We start from the raw sequence: 20921 nt of genomic DNA, 5'->3' as shown, positions 1-20921 counted from the left end.
TGCGTGCCACAGGACATAAAAACTATTACAGAGTGTCCAAGAGTGTGCTACAGATGGTGAAGAGTCTAGAGGGCTAGATGTATGGAGGAGCAGCTGAGGCCCCTGGGTGTGCTCGGCGCAGAGCAGAGGAGCTGAGGGGAGGCCTGATGGCGGCTGCAGCTCCTCACAGGGAGCGGAGGGGCAGCGCTGAGCTCTGCTCTGTGTGACAGCGACAGGGCCCGAGGGAACGGCATGGAGCTGTCAGGGGAGGGCAGCTGGGGGTCAGGGAAAGGGCTGCACCACAGGGCGGTGGGCATGGAACGGGATGCCCAGGGCTGTGGGCACGGCCCCCTGTGCCGGAGTTCAGGGGGCATTTAGACAGTGCCCTCAGATGTAGGGTTTGATTTCTGGGTGGTGCTGTGTGAAGCCAGGAGCTGGGCTCGATGATCCTTATGAGTTTCTTCCAACTTGGGATATTAATGATTTCATTCTTGAAGCTGATGCTGATATTTAGTAACTGTCCTGTAAGAAGATCTAACAGATATGTTTTCCCAAGATCTTTTGATATAAAAGAGGCTATAGAAGAAACATGTGTGGGCAAAGGAATGGAAATGGAAGATAAACTACCTACATGGCACCTGACTACAACTGGTCCCAAAAGAGAAAGACATGGTGCGCAGATTGATCAGAGTGTTTTCCTTATTCCCCTTAAAAGAACCTTTACTATTTTCTCTCCTGTCCAAATGGAAAATCCAAATACTCAGCCATAAACTCCTCAAATCTCATTTTGAGATCCTGAGTGGAGACAGTTTTAGGGTAGAACCCAAACAACCACGAACTCAAATTATAAGTAACATAGACTTCTTTGTTTTAACATTTTTTTCAGTGTAACATCTTGTTCAGCAACACTACATTGTGTACCCAAAAATCCGGAGAAAATCTGCCCTATTTTTGACCTCAGAAACTACAAATGAATGTAGACATAACACGGATAATAGCAGATGACTGAGTATTTTTACATATATTACAGGGTTTTATATGAAATTATAGCAATATTCTTCTTCTTCGGAATTTATTTGTTCCCTAAACCTGTTGACAACTTAATGCTTAGCAAAAATGGCTGTGTGCGCGCTACTTTAATGTAATGACACAATCTGTAAGTACAATAGCCCTAGTTTAAATAATGCTTCATTACAAAGTTTCAGGCACACAACTAAGGAGTTAAGTAGTCTCCATGTTTGTTTTTCCTGGATCCTGTTCTGAGACTATCTTCCATAGCTGGAAAAGGTCAACATCCTACCATTAATACAACATTATTCCCACAAGTTTCTACAACAAAAAAAGTTTTCATAAACAAAAGCCATTTTTTAATGTGGTGCACCAAGAGCCATGTTTACTTGCACTGTTATTTTGCCAGTACCTTATGGCTTAGAAAAGATAAGGCTATTAATGGCATTTAAAATACATATTTTTTGATCTTATTCCACACTGGGAATGAAAGAAAATGTTACTAAACTGTCCTCCCAACTTCCTCTCTTGCGAGGTCAGACAACTTGGCAATCTATCACTTCTGAAAAAATGAAGTATACGCATATATATTTGAAAGAGCCATGACATGTAGAAAATATATACTATCATTTAAAATTTTCTGAACTTTGCTCTGAAAATAAATAATATGACATGAAGAAAATGATTGTATTTTATAGTTATTACAGCAAAGTTCTACAAAACTTCTCATAATTAAAATGCTCGGAGGAATTTGAGTTTTAAGTCACTTCTTCCCAATGCACTGGATGGCAAATATAGTTCAACTGGGAAATGTGTATATGCTTATACTCCTTCTATTTCTCTCTTTTGTATAACGTTTCAACAGAGTGTTCATTTACTGAACTACTCTTATGATACCTGGCTAAAAATGTAAAAGGACAAAATATGGAAAGAAGTGAGGTTTTTTTCTTCATCTATAGTTTTCAACTGCAGCACCTGTTTGGATTGCTCATTTGTTGACAGTGCATATGACTCACATCCATTTTCTCCAGAGAACAAATGTGCAAAACTAGGATGTACGATCCAAAACATGGATCCCGCTATTTCTTTCCTTTAATCTTTGAGAACTTATGTGGAAAGAATGTATTGAACGGCACTATCTGAACAAGAAGGTGTGGTGCATGGAATTTGGTGTGTGATAATCTCAAAGTCTGAAAAACATAAATTGTTGTTATCTGTCAGTCTCATTTATTCTGTCTCTTCTCCTTAACACATCTTCCAGAAAATAATCAATGAGCTGACACATGCAGTCAGTTAGCATTTTTAAATCAGAAATGCTCACTCTATAACCTTCTGACATAGGTATGCCCTGGTAACTGGGTATGTCTCCTTGGGAACTTCTTTCCATGAAAGACTCTCTTCTCTCTCAACTTCTTCACTGGGAAAAGGATTTTATGTCAGGGAAGTAACTTTTGACATTTGTTTCACTCTTGGGCAAGCTGGAAGAGCTTTGTAAAGTTTACAAACACATAGCAAAGCTTTTTACTTTTGGTGGTTGAAACATGGGATGATCCCACCACTGTGGAGTGTGTCCAGACACTCACAACTCTAAAGCAGGACCAAGCTTTGTGAAGATTGAACATCCTTCAAGGCTGGGTCTGTTCAGACCATCAGTTATTCATGTGGCATGTCATCAGCCTCACAGGGGCATGAGTATGTGCTCACTCTAAAACTGAAGAGATTTGGGAGAATTTCTGCTCTTCCAAATCAGTATTCAGGCAGCGTGGGACTTTCACCCAACAAGAAGCTTTGTTCACAGGCTCGACCACTTTGAATATTAGCAAGCACTGACCCTGCACTCTAGAGATTAGGGTTAAAACTAAGAACAAAAAAGTGCAATGGGGTTACCCCTAGATAACTTATCTAGTTAAGATATCTCAGAAATGGCTTAGGTTGGAAGGGACCTTAAAGATAATCTGGTTCTAATCCCCTGCTATGGGCAGGGCTGCCCTCTACCAGCTCAGGCTGCCCAGGGTCCCATCCAACCTGGCCTTGAGTGCCTCCAGGGATGGGGAATCCATAACTTCTCCAGGCAACCTTTTTATATTATATGTTATAAATACAGAAATTATAAATATAGAAATAATGAATACAAAAATTATAAGTATAGAAATACTATAAATAATACCCTAACCCAAAGGAGAGGGACAAACCACAGAAACCCCCAGAAACAGAGCTGGTAATAGAGCAGTAAAAGTAACGGAATCCTGCAGTGATTGCAGGAAGACACATAGTAGCACGTTAACAGAAAGCAAATGTTGATTGCATCATTTCAGAGACACATGCGACTGCAGCTTCAAGAGAGTTCAGAGCAGCATGAATTGGCAAGAGCCAATAGAGCATTACATGCACCACGGTGTCATGGCATATGCTCTGGCCACAGGCTAAAACAGTCTGAGTTTTGGGGTCATAAACAAAGCAGGAGATTGTTTCACAGCCCCTGTAAGGATTTATTCTTAGCATATTCATCTGCCCAAGTATTCGTAAGTGAGATAGGAAGTAAATGAAATCCATCATTCATCAGCTGGCTAATGCTCTTGTATCCTGGACTGTACTCAGTTTGCGCAATACTTCCACTCCCAGGGAAAAAATATTTGTTACTAGACAAAATGCATTTTTAAATCATTGCTTCTTAATATCACTTGTTTATTGAGATTTTCTTTGCTTTTTCTCTGCATACCTTATGACAGTCTAGTCATTACTGGATTGTTCAAAAGACTGCTTTCTGCTTGACTGACATATCACTGTACACTTTCACAATTTCTTTTTCTAACTACCATCCTTTCCTCCATTGAGGCCATTCTAGCCACCTCAAGGAAGCTTCCAATAGTCTAGAATTACACTGAAAGCTTTGTACCCTTGGAAGGAAGCACTTCTAAGAAGGAAGTCCTGTTTCTATTTTGCTTTGGAGAGTGGTAGGTTACTGTGTCAATTCTCCCTGAAACGTAAGCAAAGAAGAATATTTCCTATTTCTATTATAAGTAACTGAAAGGTTCTCACAGAAGGGTAACACAGAAGCATTTCCCTCCTGGACCCTCTGGAATGCCCTAGTTGCTGCTATAGGTTTGATTTGGAACACTTCTGTCTTCTCTTGGTCACAGTAAAATCCATCTGTGATATTTCTGCTTTCTTACAAAACATGCTTTGCATCTTCCACGAACACTTAGATGCTTTCTTAGCTCTTAAAAAGCCCAACCTTACCTCTTGCCAAATTTCAGTTTTGAAAACTAGTTAGTCCAGCAGCCACAATAACAAATTATGACACCAGAATTCTCTTGCATTATTTCAGACTGTGTATTGTGAAAAATATCATGATCTATTCAGAGAATGCACGGCTCACAAAGGATACCTCCTGGATATTTTTTATATGTGCCTAAAGCTAACGGGATTAATTTGCAACACATGCTGAAAGGGTATCATGTACTCACCAGAGGAGTTGGTCAATTCACAGATGCTAAAGGACCTGAGGACTGACTTGGTTTCCAAATGAGCAAATTCAGATGAAATTCTTCCTTGAACTAAATGGCTACTAAGCTCTAGGCTTAAGTTTAAGTCAAATTTTAATCCGTTAAGAAAACTTTATAATACTTAAGAAAACATAAGTTGCCCAATTTTCTTTCTGAATACTGCTATACCTGTTTTCTTGCAAACTGCAAGGATAGATGAACAATTATAATCTAATCCTAAGTGCTGAATTTCATTACCGGAATGCTTTTAACTGAAACGAAAAAGAGATTGTGCCTCATCAGACACAGCCAGCAGATATGCAGCCACTACATGCATAGTCTTCAGAATTTAGATCAGAATAACAGAAAGATTTTACAATATGAAAGATTTCTATGTCAAAGATTGCTTGAAGCAAAGGATTCACGAGTGCCTGCAAGAGTATTCCTGGCAGAGAAGTACATATATTTCTGCAAAAGTGAAAAGGAATCGTGTTGGTTTAGTATTCAGACACAGGAACACATTCAGCTTTACAATCACGCCTTACTGAGCGCTTTATTCAGCTAGTTTGTGTTCTGATTTACACCACACAAAACATCTTTGAAGTTGGTGAGGTTACACAATGTATAAATCAACATAGGGACTAAGAATAGAGAGAGAAGGAAAATCCTTACAGGGAAAACACAGAACAAGGTGTCTGCAAGGGGGAGAGCAAACAGCAGCCAGCACCACCACAGCTGTGTAAATGCACCGGGCTGCAGAGGTTGCAGACAGAACTATGTGCATATCCATACCAGAGCACTGAGGATTTTTCATTGTACTGAAATGTTCTTCCTAATGCTTACTTACTGAGAACGGCATTTAAGTTTTAATTAGAACACAGTGAAATTATTCAGAAGTTATATACGTTGACTGCACATAGAAGCAATAGAAGAAACACTGCCTAACAGGAACTGATGCCTTAACTGTGATGAGAACACATACTCTTCATGGTTATACCTGTACGCAGCTCCTGCCACAGCAGAGCACTGTGCTTTCCAGTGAGACTGTTCCCACCAAGGGTGAAGATGGAGGGAAAGGAGTGCCTTTAGCCCCTGTGCGGGAGGACCATAGCCCCTGCTGCATGTTTCTTGTTCTGCACACTGCATACCAGAGTGGTGGTATGTGGACTGGCTGAAGTGTGTTATCCTCCTGGGGCAGTGTTGGGCTCCCATCATGTTCCCACTCACAGGGCTAGTCAGCTCGGGCAGCAAATGTGAGCCTGAGCTTCAGCACACTTGGCTGAAGTTACCACTGCAGACCAGGCCCCAGTATTTGCAGAGGTACCTTGCTTCTTTAAAAACATTGCTCCAACACATACTGCTCTCCTCCTCAAGAGATGCTCAAGCCCTTGTGCCAAATAGAAAATATGCTGCTACATGCCTGCCAGGACTAAAGACATAGCTCTGTGGCCAGCAGCACTCAGATGAGCTGCTGAGGCAGAGCCCCACTCCCCTTGGCCACGAACACTAGGTTGGGAACCACCACCTATCTTATCCTCCCCTTAGTGCCCAGAGAAAGGCCTGAGCTGAGGTGCTGAGGGAATAGGGTGGAGGAAGCAGTGGGCCCAGGACATCAGCTCTTCCCTCACACTGCACACCAACACAGAACCACCACAGGCCTGTAGACGTTTTCTCACCTCTGCATTTTTTTGTCTGTGAGCACAGGGACAGCTCATTCTGTTGGCAGAATATTCTATGGTGGTCAACCATTTACTGCTAAGAGCAACTGTGTTTTATGATGACATTTTTCAGGTGCATTTACAGTTCACCATGTGGTTTTCTTAGACATGTTTGCTCAGTTCAGACAGCTTTGCTGTCTTCCCATGGACCTTAATGTTTTTCTCCCATCCCCTCTGAAGACAAAAGACTATCTCCACTTAAGAAAGCTTTCTCACTTCTTTCTGCTGAGCTCAGTCTTTCTCTGAATCAACTGCTCTTATTTTAACATCATTATTTAACTGGATAAGCTGGCTTCTTTCACTTTACATTTACATTTCATAGGACATCTGCACTGTCTGAGAGTTCACTGCATGAATTTTTCAAACCACACCATAGGATCTTGGCAGTTGCACATGACTTCAGAGATTTTATACACATATATCTGAAGCTCTGAGGAAGCAATTAAACCATATGGACCTCTCCCATACAGTAGGAAGCACAACACAAGACTTCTCGCTTGATTTATTGTAACCTTATGTCATTTAGCAAAACCAACTCTGCAACTGTTTGAAAGAAGTAAGCCAGCTGAGAGAGAGGGAGGGCTTGCTCAGAGAGCTCTGGCTCAGCAGACCCCAAGCGGCTGCATTCGGCTGTGGCCACATAATGTGTCGTGGACCAGGCTGGAAGGACTAAGTGTGAGCTAGCAGAATTCAAACTCTGTTATTGGATTTAGTGACAAAAAGGAAAACAAATGGATTTGTCTTCAGCTACTACTTAACTTTGAAGGAAGCCCACTTACCTGTCTTTCTCTTCCCCATGCAAAGTCCACAGCAAATATAAAGTGAATATGGGGACATGACTAACTGGGCATAGTGGTGATGGGCAGTTGGACTAGATGATCTTTAGTGGTCTTTTTCAAACTTAATGATTCTATGACTCTATGAAATAAAAGTTGTGGAAAACAGTGCAAGGCAGTGTTACACCATACAACTGTGCCAGACAGTTGGATGAGTGTGCTCTGTCCAGGAGAAGGAGTTTGTCTCACAGAGGTGAGAGACACTGCAGTAGCAATGCAATGCATAACTGAAGTGGTTACTATGGAGGATGTGTTCTAACCATAAATCAGCCTGGCAGGCTCATGCCCTCACTAAATATCAGGTTTATGAAGATATATGGGTCCAACACCCACAGTGTGGTGCAGCACCATTGGGTCTTTTGCTGCTGGAGCTCTCATCTATTTGAAAGAAACCATCACGGTGCTCTATGTTGTACTACCTCTTTTATTAATGCAAGAGTGCTAACAATGCTCTTGGCACTGCTCACAGAGATAAATGCAAGTAGTTCCTGCCCCAAAGAGCTTACATCCTCCCAAAGGCAAACTCAGCCAGCAGTGAGGACCACACAATCACAGAACCAGAGGGGATTGGAAAGGACCTCTGGAGATCATTGAGTCCAAGCCCCTGCTAAAGCAGGTTCCCTAGAGCAGGTCGCACAGGAAAATGTCCAGGCGGGTCTTGAATATCTCCAGAGAAGGAGACACCCCAACATCCCAACAGCCTGCTCCATTGCGCTGTAACCCTCACAGTAAAGAAGTTCTTCCTCATGTTTGTATGGAATTTCCTGTGTTCGAGTTCTTGCCCACTGCACTCTGTGTTTTGGAGGGAAGTGTTCATCTCACAGAACTGACTTACCTCATTCCTCTTCCGGGCTGCAAAGAATAAAAGTGCCTGATGGGAAGCTTTTAATATGAAAAGGGTGGTGAAACGGCACAGGAAATGATGTTATGGATGATTTAGAGAAAGGTAGGGACAGTTCTGGGAGCAGATGACAGAAAGGCCATAAAATAACAGAGAAATAGAGGATCTAGAAACTGAGAAACAGTCTAAAGCAAGAGATAGTTTAGATGAGAAAAAAAAGGAATATTTATATAAAAAGAGAATAACAAGGATGTATTCATGGGATAGAAAAACTCTATTTGACTCTGTACTCTGGATGGAGTGAAGCAAAGTACATAGTTTTAAGGTATTTCAATGCTCATCATCCTTTTCCAGATCAATGTAATGGAAGCACTTACATATACTTCAACAGCTCTGTTCATTATGTGATGATACTTGAAAAGCCTTACATACAAACTGAGGTAAACAAGGAACATTTCTTCTCTGAAGTGTCATTAAAGAAATGCTGAGAATGAGCTCTGTCAGCCTAGACAGAGGCTACACATGATGACAGTCTGTCTATTCCCACATTCCTGATCTGTCCAGGTCAGACTCAAAGGATTCCATTAATAGTTTGGTACTTACCGAATAAGACAAAAGGAAAATAGGTCAATGGTACTTGCTCCCTTGTGACAAAAATGCAGAAAATAGAAACTAGCACTATCTGAGAAACTTGTAAAGCCTTGGATACATGTCATGAGAAACCATTCACACTCTCTAGAGTACAATTTAAGTGCTACAAAATGGCCTGGATTATCCTCCTTGGATGATTGTGTGGACTACGCAGTTACAGAGCAAGGCTATCATCCACAGCCTCTATGTTCTTTCAACTGCTCCTCTAAGTAGAAGTGGCAAAACTTGTCCAAAGGTATTTTTGTGCATTTGTTGCACCAGAAATCAAACCCCAGCAGTCTAACTAAATGGACAGCATATTTGTCCTAAAACAATCCAGACAGTGCATTTCACTTCCATAATGAAGTGTGATTCCTATGTGAAAAATAAACAAAAATATCAATGATACATGAGAATGTACTGTGCTGTGCAGATCCTATTGACCACGATGAACAAAAAGAATGCAGACAACAGTCACGGAATTGCTTAGTTGCATGAACTTCCTTTCTAAAAAAGGTAAAATATACTTTCAGTATTTCCTGGGAAGTCAGGAAGGAACAATAACAACAAAAAAACAACAACAAAAAAACCCACCCACACACAAAAAAAACAAAAACAGCTGTTTAGTTTTGATTTAAATGTATGATTTTTAAATTATCGTGAATAGCAACCAAAGGCTTTTTATTGCAGTTTCAGCTATTGTCACATTAGTTTTCCACAATACATCTTCAACCAGACAGCTAACATTTAAAAGTTTCCTTTCTATTATTTCATTACTGCAGATATGTACACTACAGTTAAATTTGAAGTTTTGTTTTATCTTCTGGACAATGTTTCTAGATGCTTCAGTGTGCTTTGTCTTGGTTTGGTTCTCCGCCTCTCATTCAAGTCTGTGATATGCACATGGCCAAATTCACTCTTAGAAATGCTGCCCTCAAAGTAAATTCCTAAAATATCAGAGAAATATCTTATCAAACCACTGTAAGATTTGTTTTTTTACTTGACTGTAGCAAGCCCACAAATCAAGGAAATATATAGCTAATGCAAAAGGCATCAGGTTGTGTCATTTCAAATACAAGAGCTCAACCTGCATTGCAAATAGGGTTAATTCAATCCATTTACTTTAGTCACAATTTTGTTTGAACTGCAACCTTGGTATTCATTTTGATTGATGATATTAATTCTCGGGCTTTGTCCAACGCTGCTGGTTTGTTCTCTTGTCACAACAGCTGAACTTGCAAAGGTTTTCAAGACAAGTTTGTAGAAGTATCTGCACTAATGTAGGTCAACAGGCTTTGGAGAAGTGCTTTATCTGTACTCTAGTACTTACTTTGCTAGACAAAATGCAATGAATATGGGGAAGCAGAGGAAGTTGCACATGGAAGTAAAAAAACTGGATACTAACTTTTCAGTCACATACCATTCTTCTTCTCTTGTACTATTGATTTGAAAAGGTTTTAGGAGAATTCTGCTTTCAGGACTGTCTTTGCTGAAGAAAAAGACATTTCATATCTGGCTGCAGCAGAATGCTCCACACAATAAAAGAGTAAAATGGAGAAAAAATAATCTTTTGATGATGTGCATTTTTTTCTTTTTTTTTTTACTTAGGAGATTTCTAAACAGTCTTTAAAATATTCTGGACATTTACAAATGTAAATGTGATTTAAATGTTTTTCTATATATATGAAAATGCTCTGCTATTTCTTATATATTTTGCTTTTTTTTATTTTATTTTATTTTATTTTATTTTATTTTATTTTATTTTATTTTATTTTATTTTTTTATTTTATTTTATTTTATTTTATTTTATTTTATTTTATTTTATTTTATTTTATTTTTGTTTAAAACTGCTTTTTAAGAAATCATCCACTGAGTCTTCTCAAATCGCAGATTTTTGTAGAATACATATGTGGAGAAAGGATTCGTTGCTTCTTGCTCATGGGAAAGTTATCTAACCTCTATCCACCAGTTCACAGAGATCTCTGACGTTGATTAAACATGTACAAACAGAGTTAAAAAAGAAGAGGAAACGTGCATATTTCACTCGAAAATATGTCAGGACAAATGTACGGAAGAATAGTGATTAACAACAAACATGAGTATCTAGCTACAATATATGATTAATAGTCACTGTAGCCTAGGTTAAGCAATTTTCACTAAATAAAACATTAGGTCATAAAGCATTAAGTTTCAGACTGACTCAAATCATGCTATATCAAGCAAACCTGTATCCTGCCTGCCTGCCGCTGGTATCTAACTCAAGATTATGAGTCTATTCACCACTAACAGTTCCTGCAATTAAGCCTTAAACTCAAAGTTTAGATGCCTATGGAACAATGTCAAGTATTTAAGGACTTATGTATGCCGTTAAGACCTTATAAGGCAGTGTTTGGCAAGTATAAACATAAACAAAAGCATGCATTTGAAACTGTACCCTCAAACATGTATGCAAAAGGGAACTGTACTTCTGCAACTGAGAGCAAAATTCAGATTCACACTATTAAACACCTTTTAAAGATTACACTCTTTTTTCCTTCCTTTTCCAGGCACTGATACGCTGCTCTCCACTAATATATCAAATAGCCTGAAAAAAAATTAAATTGCAAAACAGCATACCAGACTTGATTAAAGGTGCTGGAATAATTACAGATATCTTCCTGTCAATGCATAATGCTTATTAGCACTACCAATATTTTGCTTTTAAATCTGCCACCACTGCAAATACATTCTTTCTGTGAGGCAGTGCCTCCTTCTGAGAGCTGTCAGAGATGGAAAGTTCATGGCCTATGAAGCAATATGAAATCTTGAAGTATCTTGTTTTTGTGATACCTCGTATCCATTCAGGCACAGAACCTGACAATACTTTCAATGATGCACGACTGAGCTCAGTCCCAACACTTTGCATGAAGCAAACACTGAACAGCAAGCAGGACACTTTTTAAATAATCAAGGAAAGTAAGAAAAAAAAAAAAAAGAAAAAGACAAGCAAGGGCAGGCCAGGCCAATGCAAGGCATGTAAGCACGGTGAATATTTGCATGCATTGCATGATCAGTAGGGTTTCCCTTAGTGGTGGGTACATGTTTGGGTAATTGTTAAGTGGCTTCCTTAAATGATTGTTAAGTGGCTTCCTGAGGATGTCTGGTAAGGTGGTTCCTTCATCCAAAGGGATTGGAATTGGATGGTCTTTAAGGTCCCTTCCAACCCAAGTGTTTTGTAATACTTGCATGGGCTCAAAAGTCTGCATCAGGCTGTGTACTGAGGCTTAGGTCAGCTTGTCTTCTGCCCACAACTCCTAGGCACATCTCACCAAGGCCAGATCTTCTATGTTGCTACTTAGCTTGATATGAGTAGAGAAAGAACAGAGTAATACCACTCGAAGGAGAAGTTATAGTAATATAGGCTTTCAAGTGCTAACATATTTTAAGGTTAGGATGAAGGCAAAAGTTGTACAACAGAGCAGAGACTACTCAATCTGTTGCACAGAAAGGACAAGGTGTGTTGTGTAAAAGTAGCAGAAAATATGAGATGTCCAGAATGGTATTTGTGGTGGTAAAAATGGAAGAACTAATGGTCATGTTGTCCAGTGGGATTAACGCATGGCTATTCTGTGGAGGACTGATGTGCAGGTAAACTAAAACAAAGCAAGCGGCACAAGAGGAATGAGCTGGTCTTCAGAGTGGAACAAGGCTGCTATTACTGAGAGTTAGAAAGGTCACAGAGAAATAGTTATACTAGAAACAGGGGAAAGACTGGCATGGCGGAGCACCTAGTCTGGATTCAAGGAACATGAGAGTGAAACATAGCTGATGCTCAGAATTCTTCAAAAGCAAGGAAGGAAATACCATGAATATATTAAATAGGGAAGGTAAATAGCTATTTACAATGCCATCTGACTGGCACCTGGAACCTCTGTTGGCAAAATCCTTAAGTGCTTTCCTCCTTAACTTAAAGGGGCTCATAGAAAAAGATGTAGAATGATTTTTTACTTGAGTAGATAGTGATAGGACAAGGGGGAAAGGTTCTAAACCAAAATAAGGGAGATTTAGATTAGACGTTAGGGCAAAATTCAATATTAAGAGGGTGGTGAGTTATTGGAACAAGTTGTTTGGAGAAGCTGTGGATCCCCATGCCTGGAGATGTTCAAGGCCACATCGGATGGGGCCCTGGGCCCTCATCTATACCAAGAGGAACCCAGCTACCACAAGGGTTGGAATTGGATGGTCTTTAAGGTCCCTTCCAACCCAAGTGTTTTGTAATTCTATGATTCTGTAACAATGCCAGAAATCTAAAAATTAGGAGTAGGAAATTATGACAATTCTGTTTCAAGAGGCGTCTCAGGATGGTGGAAGGTGGATAATCAGTGGCATACTGAGTTGCTAGGCTGTCAGCTTTACTGAAATGACTGGAGACAAGGTACATGCAGAGCTGTGGCACAGGATGTGAAGGCTAATATGAAGTGTAACAGAAAAAATAACAACAGAGGACAAAGGAGGGAATTCCTGTAGAGGGAAATAACAGAAAACCAGCACTGTGTTTACAGTTGGGACTCCCTGTTAAAGACAATGATCATGAAGTATTCTAAGAAATTAGAGAAGTTGAAAAACTAGGTCAGTAATGCTGGCTATTTTACTTACCCACATACAGTCAGACACAACACCTCATTCAGATGAGACAAAGAGATAAAATATTTGGACACAGTGACACTTGAGTCCTGGAAGCCACAAGAAACAATGCCTCTCTGGATTTAGTCTTGCGTGCACAGGACCTGGTTCAAGAGGTACTAGTGGGAGAATGCTCTCTAATAGCTTCACAACACAACTTTAACTTAATAACGTAGTCAGATGAGTAGCCAAGCAAATGCATCACACAGATATTCAATTTCAAGAAGGGGAAATACATAAAAATCAGACAAATAGTGAAAACCTATAAAAGCAATCCAAAAGGCAGGAAGCCTAGAGTAACCTGGAGGCTTTTCAAAAACACTGTATTAAAAATCCTGGTAAACTGTTTCGCATATAAAAAAGAAAATAAAACAGTTCAATAAAACCCCTGCATAGCTCATAAAAAATGCTACAGAGGCTATTGCAGGGAAAAAGTTTAACATTTTAAAAATTGCTTAGATGAACAAGAAAGCTCATAAAAACCAGATCAAGAGTAACTGGCAATTAGGATGTCTGAAAAAGAATGCCAACAGTTTGCAGAAGATCCTCAAGCTGATAGTAAAAAGCAAAGAAGCCATCAATGGGAGTAATAATACCACACAATGTCAAAGGCTTAAAAGCACTTGGGGACAGCAAGACCACAGCAGAAGAACTCAGGGAAATCTTTGCAAAGGTTTCCACTGCTGAAGTTGTTTGAGATAGCTCCAAATCCAAGCTGTTCTTTGAGCCAGATTAATTTCAGGAAAATATAAGGAAGCAGATGATAAAATAGACCAGGCAGACCTTAGTAAGTGAGCAGGAGTGGTGACATTCACATGAGACTTCCGAAGAAACTCAGTGTGAAACTGCAGAGTTGCTGACTAAGGTGTGGAAGCATTACTGCAAACAGTCTTGGTTGGTGCCAGCTCAATTGCCATGTGAAAAACAGACTCAAAAGGAGAGCATGGGAACTGTGGGCCAAGTTGTCTAACTTCCTTGCTTGGCCATGCAGGCATCTGCCATAAAGAGTACTTTATCTGAGCAAAAGGATATGGATGGTAAAGCAGGACCCAGTAACCATAATATATTTGGATATTCAGTATGGCTTTGAAAAAAATCTTCACCAACACATTCTAAAATAAATGCCTCTGGATTTGGGAGAGAGGTGCTTTTATGAACCATAGGCTAAAAGATAAGAAGAAAGGAATAGTGCTTGGCAGTCACATTTCAAAATGGAGATGCAACAGGGTCTGAGCTGTGAAACACACAAGTCTGTAGATGATACTAGCTGACAAAAAGTTGTTAAATGCCATGCTGATGATGGGGAGATCCAGAAAGACCTCACAAAACTGGGGAGCAGTCAAACTTCAGTACTGGCAAGTGTCAGGAGCGTATGGAGAAGAAAACAGAGTGTCAATTTGCTGCTGAAGAAGACTTTGGTGCACTCATACCCATAATCCTACAAATTCTCATAGACCAGAAAGAAAAGAGTAATGAGAAATGAGGGGCTGGAGTGCTGCCTTCTAAGGAGAGTCTAAGAAGGCTGGGAATCTTGTTTTTTGGACAAGAGAAAGTGCAGAGGGGAAATTATTGAGGTTTACATAATTCTGAAAGCAGGATGCAAAGTAAATGTAGAACTGCTCCTTCCCCAAACCTACAGTACTAGAAATAGAGTGTACTTGATGAAACTAGACGAAAATAGAAGATGTTGCGCAGTAATTTCATTTTATTTGATTAGCAAACTCCTTGGTGCCACAGGAGGTTGTAAAGACACAGAGCAGCTCCAGAAAAAGATTAGATAGATTCAGGGAGAAACATAAATACTGAAGAAATATAGAAATATGTCATACCTCTAACAATATGATTTTGGTTACAAGGGAATGGACTGCAGAAAGTTTTCAGATCCCTGCACTCCCCCTAAATAGAACATCCTACCATCACTGTTATAGACAGAGTAATGGGCTGGATGTACTGGGGTAGATGATGGGAAGAAATTTCTCATGTTAAAAAAAGGTAAAATATCAGATATATCAACTTACACTAACCATGAGTTATCAAGGAGCTACTGCCATTATATCACCTGCTAACCTGGTTTATTGTGAAATTCAAAAATTACGTTAACAGTTAATAAAATTATTTTACTGCTTTTAACAGTTTCCCTGAGGATATAAGAATGGAAGTGACTTTAGAATATTTAAGTGTTGCATTCTGTTGACTTCATTTAACTACAGAAGAAAACATCTGCTTGATGTAGTCCATGTGTTAAGACTTAGGCTTGTATGGAAAATGCTTGTAAGTTAAGATCAGACACTGGATTTCACAATTGTATAGTACTCAAAAGCAGACAGGAATGATCATACGTGAACAAATAATAACGTAACCTTGGCCATTGCATTAGTGAAAGCAATACAACAAATATCTGTAAAGGAGCTGTAGTGAATTAAATTTTATTTACTGAATTAGTCCTGATTAAAAAGAAATGTTTTGGCATTCCCATAAAATGGCCTTTATGGGAACATGAAGCAGTTCTTTCATTTCAGTTACCATTATTCCAGTCCCCTGCAAAAACAACAGCACAAGCAGTGCTTGATGCTTGCTTCAGATAGAAAGTAGAAAGCTAGATTTCAATAGAGTGCATTTTCCCTACAGAAAGATCAAAAAGATTGCTATTCATTTCCACTTTCTACAAAGCCCTCTAGGTTGATTATGAAGTGGGGTTGATTATGAACTTGAGCAAGTCAAACAGTTGGCCATTGTACTGAAAGGAGTTACCGTTTCCTACATAAGTGCATTCATGTTTTAACAGACTTGAAAGGTGTGTATATATGCACCAATAGATGCAATCTCTGCCCATTATACAGTCTGCAAAGAGCTTTAACTCTCAAAATTTTAAGAGCTGCAATAAAAATTTTGAGGAAAAGGAAAGAAACCAGAAGTTTATCCATTTTTTCCCCCTTCCTTCAGCTGAAGGCTTCTGCTTCATTTAAAGTAGAATTTCAATACAGCGTCAGTGTTTCCCTCTTCTCCTTCCCTTCTTATACAGGCACCTTGGTATTCCTCACAATCTTTTCTTCACACATTAGTTAACAAGAAGATGAGGCTGCTGTCCTTCCTCTCCCTTGTCACTCTGCACCCTTCACTTAAGGCTTGAATACACACAATTGCTTGCTGCATGGGTCAGCGCACTCCTGCAGGAAGTTGGATTCTCATTGTATTTCTGCTGAGAGATTTGCCAGCTGCAAGAATGGCCAGATGACTGTGCAGCTGGCCTTAAGGTATGATCAGACCTTTAAAGACTGGATATTTGTATCCAGCTAACAGTAAATACACACCTAGATTTGAATTAGGTTCCTGCTGTGAACAGGAACAAAGACTTGGGTATCATTAGACAGTAGAAAAAAAAACAACTTATGGAGGAAGTTCCCTTTCTTCTTTTTGCTCTGGAGGCATCAACTCAAAAGCAAGGCAGAAGGTGGCAACTTCAAGGGAATCATGTGTGACCTGGGAAAGATACACCTTTAGAGAAACGTCTCTGAGCTGTGAATTGCAGAAGTCATCATCACTTGTGATGTCCTGTGATTCTCTGAAGGTCTGAATCAGATCTGTCTTCCTCATGGAAATGAGGCAGAAAGTGCCATACCCAAACTCCCAGCTCAAACAAGAGCTGGAAGCTTGCACATTAGCTGCTCCATTTGCCTTGCTGCAGAGGTTCCTCACCACTATGGCAAGCGAGTCAAGCTTCTGACACTTCATTTTCACATCCCCAATGGATTTCACTCTGCTCCATCTGTGCCCAGAGAAAGCTTCATGGCCAAGCTCAGCCATGAACAGAACAAAAGGCTGGAAATAGTAAAAAATCACAACCTAGGAATACCATAATTCTTTTTTTGTCAGGTCTGTTGGGTGCATTGACTTGTGCTAAGTGGCCTTTTGTCCCTAGAAACTGCCTGCCTGACACATGATTCAACTTCTCTCTGCCTTCACGTATACAGTTATTGGTTTCAAAACAAAAGCCGTGCAGATAGAACCACAGGGCTTCCAGCCATCATGCATCTGGAGACCTGGCACACGTCACCAGAGTCTGGCTGAATCTTCACACATCTGGACAGACAGTGCCTCTGTACCTCTAGCACAGAGCCCCCAGAAGATAGCACTGAGCATATTTCAGTAACAAAGCACTTATTTAAAAACAGTGCAATTGGATTAAGATGATAAGGAAAAGAATCCTTATCTGAATGGTATACCTTAAGATTGTAACTGAAACAAAGGCAGAAAATGAAGCAGAACCATAGATGAATAAAAAGATAGAGGTTTTTTCAGACGTTTTCCACTGTCATATTTTGCAATAGTATTTACCACCCCAGTGAATTTACTTCATTCAACAGTTTCTGATACGCATCCAGCAGCAGGAAGCTGAAGAAAGTGCTTTTGTTTGCCTGGTTTTGAGAGATGTGCTATGAGAAGAATGTGCACTTACACTGTATGGCAGGGCAATGGTATTGCCATTGGCTGCTGGCTCTTGCAGCATTGCTTCTACCTGAATTCTAGACGCCCTGCAAGTGACAGCTGTGTTGTACCTGACACAGAGTCACCAAACAAGCAGATTCCAGCAGGCTGCTTCAGGCACTCTTACAAGTACAAACATGAAATATGTCTATTGTGCATGTAATGAGTCACCTCAAAAAGAAAATATGTGTTGTGCCAAATTATACAGAGGTTCTGTGAAAATAAATATTCCCACTGAGGACTGAGCATGAGACCAGAAGCTATGCCAAATTTGACTAGTCTCTAAAGGCCACTCTTATTTCTTAAACCAGATGTTTCACCAAGGTTGTGACATCTGAGGAGAGAAGCAGACACAAAATACACGCACAGTATGCTGACTCAGAATGAGGTATATAGTCGCAGGGAATTTAAATACAATTTTTGAAGTCTTTAAATCACTTTCCCCAATAATCCTTCACAATTTCCACCACTAACCCACTAACCACAAAATGTAATCAATGAAAAATGTAATCAATGTTTTATAACATCCTCTTTTCCCCTTTTTCAGTGGCTTATTTAATCACTGTGTTTAGTTAATGGGATTACTTGCTTCCCTGACATAAGTGAAAGAGTGAGAGTGGAGAGTACACGAAGTATGCCCTTGTCTCCTAATTTAGATATGAAGCAACTAAACTTCTGTGACACCTGGGTGATTCTCTGCTTTGATAGCTTCACATTTCCAGCTTTTCTAACCTATACAATTGCTTTTGTTTAGCTACCTCTCTTTTCCTGCAGATGTAGCAAGTTGAAATTAAGGGTTATTCACAGTCAAAAGAAAGAAGAAAAATATGTTAGTCACAGAAGTTGGTGGTTTTTCAACATATGACAATTTTCATGAGCATTAGTGGAGAACTAGTAGGTCCGTGCTTTACCTTAGAACAACAACAACAACAAAAAAAGAAGAGAAGCATAGCAGTTTCATACTTAAAGCCATTTCATACAGCAACAGTAAGCTTTCACTGCCCTTGGAGAAGAGTGGCAGGAGGCATCTGCTAAGCTTCATGTGCTCAATGATCAGGGAAGGGCAATAACAGCTGGAGAGATCCCCTGCAGAATATGTGCCTCAGGGGAAGGATTTGTTTGACCTCAGTGTCATCAGCTTGTCATTAGGTTATTGCAATGGAAAGCAGATCAAGAACAGACTGTGGTCAGGAAAAGGGAGTATAACAATTTCAATGCTCATGACATGATAACTCTGGGATCACCTGACTTCCACAGAGACATCAGGACTTCTGCAGTAAACAAAAGTGTTCCTTGCCTTCCACCTACACAGTGACTTTGCTACCAATCTCTTCTTCCACTCAGACGTGGAGTCAAGCTTGAAGAATGTGATGGGAATGGGAACTGACAGTCTGCTGAATGGAAGAAAGTAAGAGTGATAGCAGAAAGCACATGATCTGCCACATCTCTTGCCTGGCCTATTAGGGATGGGTGGATGGAAAAGGCTGAGTCACTGTCTCAGCTGCAACAGACCATGCTGTACAAAAGGAGCCTGCCAGCCAGGGCTTTGAGCCACAAAGAACTGCTCAACTGCTCAGAGCTTTATGGGCAGGTGGCTTGTTGCTTCCACCACATCTCCCATTCTCTGCCTCTCATCTTTATTCCCTAAAAGAAAAGAGTACCAGAAACAACCCAATGCCAGAAAGTCCCAGGCAGTTTCCTTCCAGTAGGAATTTCAAGTCCCGCAGACCTGCTTCCCATCTGATGGGAAACCACCTATATGAGATATCTTTTCATCAGACACAATTTCATTAGTAAGACTTCAAGAAAGTTACCAAGTGATTTTGTTCGCAGTCATTTAGCATTGTGAGGTCCCTTGATCCTTAGCTTTAAAAGAATGATCTGCTATACTTCATAACAAAGTTTTTTTTTTTTTTTCAAACCTACAAGCTCTCAAGGAAGTAAGATGCAACAACAGTACCTTTTTCCTGAAAAAAAAACCAAAACCAAAAACACCACACAAATTGAATATCCCCAGCACTCTAATGCAAGTCTACCTATAGCAAATGGCACTGAGCTGATGGCATGAAGATCTTTCTGCAGGAAAAAAAATATTACTTACACGGGCTCCTTTTTCAGGGAAACACTGACATCCTCCACTGCAGTCTCTTCCTCCACATGGTCCTGTGTAACTCTTTCCACCCTGCAAGCCAGAACACACAAAAGACAAAAATTAACTGGCATCAACTACAATATCTGGCACAATATAATAAATGTTAATTAGTAGATTCATTGCAAAGACCGGGATTAGATGACTATGATCTGTGGATCTATGACTTTCTGGTGAGACCTCTTAAAGCTGCACTCAGAGCAGCAGTCAGAGGATTTCCAGTTCTTGGAGATCAGTATCAAGAGATATAATATCACTCTGTTCATTTCCTTCCACATTTTCAAAATGCTGCAGCTCCATGCTGAGCGATATCTCACCTATCTCTTTGACACATGCAACACATATCATGTCACAGAAGAACAGCTGCTTGAATTCTTCAGGGACATGGACTAAGTCCTAGGTCACAATGCAGCATATCCTTCTATGCATGCTCTAAATCACTGCTACATTTTACAATATTTTGGGTGGACATAAAAGAAGACAGAGATATCATGCTCAAAATCATAAGCCAAGCTTCTGCCCTCTCCCTTTTAATGGCTCTCTATTCTAGAGATACCCCAAACTTGCTAGTAGCCAACCACAGTGACCTAGAATTCAGACCTAACCCAAGAGTTAGCTGCAGGTCTATCTGTCCTGCTTGCATAGAACTATCTTGGCCTGGGTTGCAAATGTGCTGATTGCAAGATTTGCACTGCTCCATGCAAACCCCTGGGAAGACTCCATGGGGCAGCCCAGCTCAGATTCCACCTTGTGCACCAAGGGCATCAGCCACAGTTACTCTTGTTCAAAAATGGAAACAGCAGAGATGCTGTGCATGCTGTGGTGTAACTTTTAGAACTGCAACTTAATGATTAGGAATAGTGTGAAGACCTGTGGCCCACCGCAGGTCTTAAACCCCTAAAAGTGCCCTAGCAGCTTCTTAAGTAAACTGAGAAAGGGAAAAAATGATTCCCCATCACTAATGATGAGTTAGAAGAAATAGACAGAAGAACCAAAGTCTGACGGTACAGGAAAGATGTTCTGGAGCCCAAGTCCCCCATTCAGAGCTGCTGCTAATTTTCACGAGCACTGCTGCTGGTAGAAAGAAGCCTTCAAAACAAGGCAGGTGCTCTGAGCTGCCATGCTGTG

The 20921-nt window shown here is 40.2% G+C and overlaps 1 protein-coding gene across 3 annotated transcripts in view; it reads right to left on the bottom strand.

The window, feature by feature from the left end:
• The window catches only part of COL4A2 (collagen type IV alpha 2 chain), a 144698-nt gene that overhangs the window by 80986 nt on the left and 42791 nt on the right, over nt 1-20921 (bottom strand). For all 3 annotated transcript variants that reach the window (XM_090128690.1, XM_090128698.1, XM_090128706.1), the window contains exon 4: nt 19746-19826. In XM_090128690.1, the coding sequence (XP_089984816.1) occupies nt 19746-19826 (81 nt within the window). The remainder of the gene's footprint in view (nt 1-19745; nt 19827-20921) is intronic.

This window comes from Phasianus colchicus, chromosome 1, assembly GCF_987193195.1.
Source record: "Phasianus colchicus chromosome 1, bPhaCol1.hap1.1, whole genome shotgun sequence".
Lineage (NCBI taxonomy): Eukaryota > Metazoa > Chordata > Aves > Galliformes > Phasianidae > Phasianus > Phasianus colchicus.
This window is presented reverse-complemented; position numbering and strand designations above follow the sequence as displayed.